Source organism: Capricornis sumatraensis, chromosome 12, assembly GCF_032405125.1.
Source record: "Capricornis sumatraensis isolate serow.1 chromosome 12, serow.2, whole genome shotgun sequence".
Lineage (NCBI taxonomy): Eukaryota > Metazoa > Chordata > Mammalia > Artiodactyla > Bovidae > Capricornis > Capricornis sumatraensis.
In genome coordinates, this window is record NC_091080.1 from 30,791,878 (window position 1) to 30,799,703 (window position 7,826).

General features: G+C 46.6%; 1 protein-coding gene across 2 annotated transcripts in view; it reads right to left on the bottom strand.

Annotated features, from left to right (window-relative positions):
* INTS6 (integrator complex subunit 6) overlaps positions 1-6,873 on the bottom strand; it is a 95,327-nt gene extending 88,454 nt beyond the window's left edge. For both annotated transcript variants that reach the window (XR_011145787.1, XM_068984664.1), the window contains exons 1-3: positions 6,272-6,873; positions 5,772-5,849; positions 4,803-4,952 (exon numbers count right to left, since the gene is read on the bottom strand). Coding sequence is in view for 1 of the 2 variants with exons in the window: in XM_068984664.1 (XP_068840765.1) it covers positions 4,803-4,952; positions 5,772-5,849; positions 6,272-6,382 (339 nt within the window). In the remaining variant the exon portion in view is untranslated. The remainder of the gene's footprint in view (positions 1-4,802; positions 4,953-5,771; positions 5,850-6,271) is intronic.
* Positions 6,874-7,826: the final 953 nt, after the last annotated feature.

The following is a 7,826-nucleotide window of genomic DNA, read 5'->3' on the forward strand; positions in this document are numbered from 1 at the left end:
ATCAGTAATTATTGAAAATAATTTCAGTGACTTTCCAAGACCCCTCAAAGGGGAGGACAGTCTCTTCAACAAATGGTGTTGGAAATACTGGATGTCCAAATGCAAATGAATGAAGCTGGACCCTTACTCCCTATATCATACACCAAAACTAATTCCAAATGAATTAAAGACACAAATGTTAAGATGTAAAAGTAAACCTCCAAAAAGAAAATACAGGGGGAAAGCGTGAATACACTGGATTTGGCAATGATTTCTTGGATATGACACCAAAAGCAAAGGCAGTAAAAGATAAATAGGAATACATCAAAAATAAACATCTGTAAAAAGGACAATCAACAGAGTGAAAAGGCAACTCATGGAAAGAGAGAAAATATCTGCAAACTGCACATCTGATAAGAGGGTAATATCCAGAATATTTAAAGAACTCCCACAAATCAACAGCAGAAAAAAGTAACAATTAAAAAATAAGCAAAGGACCTGAACAGACATTTCTCCAAAACCAATATACAAATGTCCACCCAGCATATGAAGAGATGTACAATATTAAATAATTAGGTAAATGCAAATAAACCAATGTGATAACTCAAATCCATTAAAAGGGCTAATATTAGACAAAAGGAAAATAGTGTTGTCAAGGATGTGGAGAAACTGAAATCCTTGTGCAATACTGGGTGGAGTAGTAAATAGTGTAACCTTTATGTAGAACAATATGGCCTTTTCCTAAATTTTTAAAAAACAGAATAATCAAACAATCTAGCAATTCTACTTCAGGATGTAAAGAGCTGAAAGCAGGATCTCCAGAGACACTTGCACACCACGTTCACAGCAGCGTTACTCACAATGGCCAAAAGGTGGAAGCAGCTGAAGTGCCATCACTAACACACAGGCAAAACGTGGGATGCACAGAGGAAACTTTTTAAATGTGGTATATACACACAATGGAATATTATTCAGTCATAAAAAGAAATGATACCCTGATACATGCTACAACAGGGAATACTCTATGATTCCATTTACAGGAGCTATCTCTAGAGCAGTCATTTATAGAAACAGAAAGTAGAATGGTGCTTTTCTTTGTCAGTGGCTGGGGTTAGGGGGAAATAAGGAGTCACTGTTTTGAAAGGAGTTTCAGTTTTGAAAGATGAAAATGTTCTGCAGACTGGCTGCACAATTACCTGAACACTACTGAACTGTTCATTTAAAAATAGTTAGGATGGTATATTTGCTATTACATGTTTAAATTTAAAAAGTAGGAAAAAAAAGGTTCAGGGACTTCAGCACAGAATGTTCAAGGATAATAATCTACTTTCTTTTGAAAAGATATCTATAGGTCAATAAATACCAAAATAATGTTTATACATTTCTTGGTAGACTAAAGGAAACCAAAAACCCAAATGGGAATCAAGTTTTCATTACTTCACCTACCAGTGTTAAAAGAGAAACCTTTACACATACTACCCGAGAACTAAATGGCTACTGCTTTGGTGAAGAGAAAAAAGCAGTATTACTAGAAATCTACCTGAATTATCTGCTTCGTTCACAAATAGCTCTTTATGCTGAAGAATAAAATTGGCTGGCATTATTCTCCCTGAGATTCACTCAATTTGATCTTGTCTAAAAGCCATTTTTCAATGAGGTAAACACTTGGAATAGAAATCCCTCAAAAAATCAAACACATATTTTATCTCCTTTTATGTTATTATTCAAAGCTTGTCTTCACCAAAGGTATAGAGAAGAAGGTACCATTCTAAGTCCTGGAACAATTGAATCAGTACCAGTGTATTGAGTAGCAGGAATGTGGAATCAGTCCAGTGACAAAAATGATGAACTGCAGGTCAGAGTAATATTTAGAAGCTAAACCTAACTGGAACCTAACTTTAACAATGTTGAAAATAATAGAACAACTTGCTAAAGAATGAAAAATAAACCAATCTACATATGAAATTTTAATCAGATATACATGTCCAACAGATATTAAGGCAGGATCAAATTTTCAGTGCCTCTTTAAAATTCAGCATTATTTGAAACCCTGGTGAACACATGTTTTAAAAAAAAATTTATCAGATTTAGCTGCAATGATAAGCAATTGACTAAGTTGTTACTAAAATTTATAAGGAAAACTGACTACACATCATCCCATGAGTGTAAGAAATATCAGCAAATAGTACTAATTGTCAAAATTATTTATAAGGACTTCAACATGCAAGGAATTTATTAGTAAGATATCCAACGTGCTTGAGAAAACATTCATGAATACTCATTTTTTTTCTCAGCCACTTTAACCTTGCTGATGCCCTGCAAGTTCTTACTATACTAGCTAATAGCTCAAACATGTTTTATTTTTAAGTATGTTAATGAAACTTATGCAATAGACATTAAAAACTCTTGGAATTGATTCTGGAAACCCGTATGTGCACGTATGTGGGTGGCACGGACGTGTGGAGGTATCTGTATAAATATGCAGATATATATAAACCCCATTTAAGTGTTTTGGGAAAACTTTTTCAGAAGCTTATATAAAGGTTTTTAGATGCTTTATAAACTCAATATGCCCTTTCATCTAGCTCACCTTTTCTCATTTCCTTCAACTACTGAGATTATACAGAAGTATTTAGTACTATGGGCTCCACAGATCTAGGACACAGTATGAGAGGGGAAGTACTCAATGTAGAAACATTGAGGTTACAGAAAACAGGTACTCCACAAAAAACAGGCAGACAATCTCACAAAGAAAACATATGAACTATTCACTATTAAATATATGACACTCAAAATTCTCGATCATTTGTCTTAACAAGAAAATATGTATTTAAATCAGCAAGAGAAAAGCCTCATGATGAAAAACAGCTTCTGAAAAGACATTTTCTTCTAATTAAAAGGCTACTCAATCGTCATTTTCATTTGGAAAATTATGGCTTCCTAAGTTAGTTTAATGCTAGTATCATTTTTATGTGCCAACTCAGGATGTTACTCCTTGCCTCTTCACTTATTCATCAAAATAACTAAAAGGCATAATCTCTACCCCTTGTTGAATCAATAAATCCTGACATTCAAAAACATCCCTATCTCCAGGCTCTTCTCTTGGTGCAAGTGGTAAGAGCACAGCAGGACCACATTCAACCTCAAACTTTCGTGAACTTTATAGACAAGAACTTAAGTGTTCCCGGGTGGAAGACAATTGTGAGAAAGAAAATATAGATTTAAGTTACAAATGTCCTCAGCCTCTCCATGACAGTTTTTTCCAAGGAAACACCTAAGAAATATTTTTAATAGGAGGTAGGAAGTAAATATGTCTAAGAGTCTTTCCCACTTATGAAATGTGATGCAGAAAAACAGAAAATTAATACTTCTGCTATACACTGACAACCTAACAACAAGTATATCTAATAATAAGGAAATAAGGATAACTGAGTAAGGGCAAGTTTCTTATCTGACTTTGAACTCAAAGTTTAGATCGAGACCTTAAGCACTAAGACTGCATAGTACTACAGATAACAAAGGAATCTGAAAGGGAAACAAAACCATTATTTTAAAGAAACAAACTGAAAAGTTCATGGCAAATCTCCCTAAATTACTAACAGCTGAAACATAAAGCAGCATAGAAAGGGGAAACAAAAAAATTACTGTATAAGAAAATACACATTTACTAATTAAACAGTGGAAGTACAATTCCATAAAAACAGAAACAAACTGACTCCAAGTTGAAATGTATACTTTAAATGCAACAGGACTACATTCAACTATTTCCAAAGATGTTTAGGCAATGAGTAGTCATCCCTAAGAACTAAAGCATAAACATTTCTAAAACAAAAGAACAATTCTGCTTCTATATAGAAAAAAACCCAAAAGCTGTAGTTGTGGGAAGATTTCCCTGAAACTTGTGCAACTAATAAAAAGTGTGGCTCATGGAATTTGTGAAAAGAGTAAAATGTATACCAAAACGTGTCACTGTGGTAATGGTGCTCTGCACAACATAGAAACTGTCATCTTTTACTTCCTGGGCCAGTTATCTCAAAAAGTGTCATAATGGACCACCTTGCATTATCCCATAGTGAACCATCATGTGATTTAAGTATCTTGTCTCATCTTCAAACAGCTAAGAGCAAGAGTATTCGAGGAACTGGGGGAATTCAGGGAGAAAGGAAGGGTTCTTTCAGATTTTCCAACAGCCTCTCTTTCAAGGTTTGGGAGTTTAAAAACAAAATTCTGAACCTGCCATTTAATTCAAGAATGGTTTCAGAATTCTTCCTGCAGTGGCATACTGGACACACTTCAAAAGCTGAGAAATCTTAATGTACACTGAAAATCTTTTTACCTTTATACAATGAAAATCTTTTCACCTTTCAGAATTGTTATACAACACAGTTAAACTAAGCCCTTTTGCAACAAATAGAATAATTTCCTCTAACATTTTAAGATCATTTTAATTAACTAGTGTCTGTCAGTCATTGCAAGGGTTGCAGTTGCCAGTGGGTAGGCCATCACAGAAACAGTGTGGTGAAACAGGATGTTTTCCTTTTATTTCCTGAGTGAGCTTTAAGGGATTAAAACTAAATTTATGTCAACTTTATGGCATTCAGATTCAAATTCGGAACCCAAATACATTTTAAAAAACAAAAAAAAACCTGAGAGCTATAAAACCATATACATTGTGGTCAGAATTCCACTTTTGTATTATGTGCATACTGTATTTTAATCTGCAATGTTTCATATTTGTATTTCACAGTATATAGCTTTTGGACTGGGCTGCTTGTCCACAGAAAGAAAAATCAACTGTGTTTCCACCTTAATATTCAACCTACCTGCCCATAGTTGTCTATGCCAGTTACTAATCTATTTAAATTTAATAAATCAAAAGCTGTCCTTAGGGATTGGCCAAGAGTCGTAAGTCCTTCAGCTTGAAGGTTTTTCAGTTCATTCATAAACGTTGCATGGTTTTCTTTCCATCCGGCCTGAAAAGAAAAATGTGAGAATTTCTTTTTTTCATCTTTTAAAGCCAGGTACACACGGACGGTCGTTAACAATCTGCCGTTCACCAAGCAGCTGCTCGACTTTACAGTACGGTTTGGGGTAGTGTCAATGCCGTCTCTCTGCTAAAGAAACTCTCTTCCAGAGGTGGCCGAGAATAAACCTGCTGGCTCTACAGCTTTCCGTGGCTACCAGCCTTAACACTTCATAACTTCCCGGGGAGATGCACTCCCCAACCTCGTGCCCAAAAATCCGGGGATGCAGAGGTATTGGTGGAAAGCAGAAGTGAGCAGCACTTCCGAAGTTCACCCGGAGCTGCCCCAACGGCCCCGCGGCCCTCTCGGGGAGAATCCGGAGACCCGGCCCCGCTGCACCCCACCCCACCCCACATCGCAAGCCCCCCGCCCGTCGGCACGCCCCGGCCTCGAGCCGATTCCCCTTTAATGCAAACCCGGGCTCTGCGCGGCCGGGCCCGGCTGTCACTCGGGCTAACTTGAATAAATATCCCCCACAGTTCATTGCTGCCGCTCACGCCGCGGAGGGGAAATGTCGGCCATGTTGATCGCCGCGCCGCCGCCGCCGCCGGGCCGGGCTGGGGAGGGGACGGCGGTGGCCCGGCGACTCCGCGCCGCGCCGGGACGCTCCGGAGCGGGGGGCGGGGGTGGGAGCCCGCAGGGGAAAAGACCTCAGCGCCTAGAGCACAGCGGGTGGGGGAGGGGAGCATAAGGAAAGGTGAATGGGGGGGCGGGGAGGGCGAGAGAGGAAGGGACGGGGAAGGGGAGGGGGAGGGTGAGGGTTGTTACCTTGATAGCATAGGGTGGCTCTTCGAAAGTGACCAGCATATACCTGTCTCCTCGGCTGGCAGGGTCCCGGGCACGGAGCTGCGGGAGAACGGGTGGAAAACGGGAGCAGGAACAGGGCGGGCGAGAGGAAAGCACACAGGCGAGGTTAGCAGGCGGAGAAGGGGCGCCCAGCGGCCCCGCCGCACCCCCCCCCCCACAGTTACCGCACACGCCGCGGCCGCCCACCCCCCCAACACACACACACACACACACACACACACACATCGGCCCCTCACACACACACCGCCCGGGGCCGGAGCCCGGGCCCTGGCCGAGCCCGGCTCGCAGCGCCCGGCCGCCCGCCCGCCCGCGCGGTGGGGGAGGGGGTCCCCGAGCCCGGCAGCTCCCGCAGTCAGGTCCCCGACACCTCCGCCTCGCCGCCCCTGGCCGCCCTCCCCCCAAGCCCTGCCGCCCGCGGGCCGCCGGGCCGGGGTCGCCCCCCGGGCTCGGTCGGTCGGTACCTTCATGAAGGTCTCTACCGCGCCTTTGGCCGTGTCCAGGTAGGTGGTGCCCAGATGGCTGCGCTGGTTCATAGAGGCAGACGTGTCTATCAGGAACAGTAAGATGGGCATAGTGCTGGCCGGGGACACCGGGGCCCGAGGTGGTGGAGAAAGAGATGGTAGAGGTGGAGGCGCCGGTGGCGGCGGCGGCGGCGGCAACCGCCGCTAACGCCGGGCGGGGGAGCGCGGCCCCCGGGAGGAAAACACCGTCTGGGTCTTTCCTCCGGCTGCGGGGAGTTTCTCCCCCGATAGTTGAGAGGAAACTCCCCGGACCCAGTCCTCCCCGTCGTACCCCCGCCTCCTCCGCCTCCTCCTGCCTGCCTGCCCGCTGGGGCGGGCGCCCGGCCGTCTGTCTGTCGGTCCGTTCCCCCCCCGCCTCGGGGGTCCCGTCCCCGCTCCCGGCCCCTGTGTGTGTCCCAGCGGGAGACGGGCCTGGCTCCCTACCCCACCCCCGGCGCAGGGAGTGGGGACCTGGGAGCTGGCGAAGAGGGGAGTGGGCTGAGGGGAGATTGGCCCTGGGGCTGTTGGGAGAAGTTTCAGGGACTCCCTCCGCACCCCGGCGGTGTCACCACTTTCTCAGCCCCTCTCGCTACTGAAGCGCTTTTCTCCCTCACACTCCGGTTTTAACTCGGGCAGGGGCCGCAGAGGCTCCGCCCTCTGACACGTCCTCTGGCCACGTGACGCACCGCCCCGCTAGTCTATTGGCTGGCCCCGGGCCTCTTATTAGCATATTCAAACAGCTCTGGGGCGGGGAAAGCTTGGAGGCCGGCTCCGGGAACAGTTATGGAGCACGCGCAGAGGCGGGGCGTCGGGTGCGCGCGAGAGCGAGCGCGAGGGGAGAGCAGGCGGGCCGGCGGACGCGGAGGCGGGCTCCGGGAAGGGGCGGAGACTGGCCACGGAAGGGCCGTGGGGCGGGGGCTGCGTCGGCGCGCCCAGGGCCGGCGCGGCTGTGAGTCTGCGCGTCAGGCACGGCGGCCTCTCCTTGGCTGTCGGAGGTGGTAGGGGTCGGGGGAAGGGAAATGGAGGTTGGCCTCAGCTCCTCTTCCGAGGTCTTGGTAGCGAACCCCTTCCCTGTGGGCCTGTGAGGAGGGATGAGTATAGCGTGATCAAAAGCCCGGGCAGGAGTCAGCGGCAGGCCCGCGGTCGCCCCCCAGAGGAGGGCTCTGGGCCGGCGGTCGTCGGAGGAGGTTCCTTGGCCCTCGGAGGGCCGGCCCCGGCGCGGGCGGGGCGGGGGAGGGGAAGTGAGAGGTTGTTTATGACCAGGGACTAATCTCCTCCGCTAGTCACACCGCTCCCGCTGGGGAGTGGGGACCACGGGCAACCCTCGCCCGCAGCCGTGCTTGGCCCTGGGCAACGACCGAGGGCGAGGGCTGGACCTGGCCAGTACCCCTCTCGTTGCAGGACCCACCGAAAAGGATATAAGCCATTCGCCCCCCACCAACTCAGCCCTAAAAGGACAGTCGGGAAAGATGCAAATATCGATAAACTCTTTATAGCCCTTTTTATACTGGGAGGG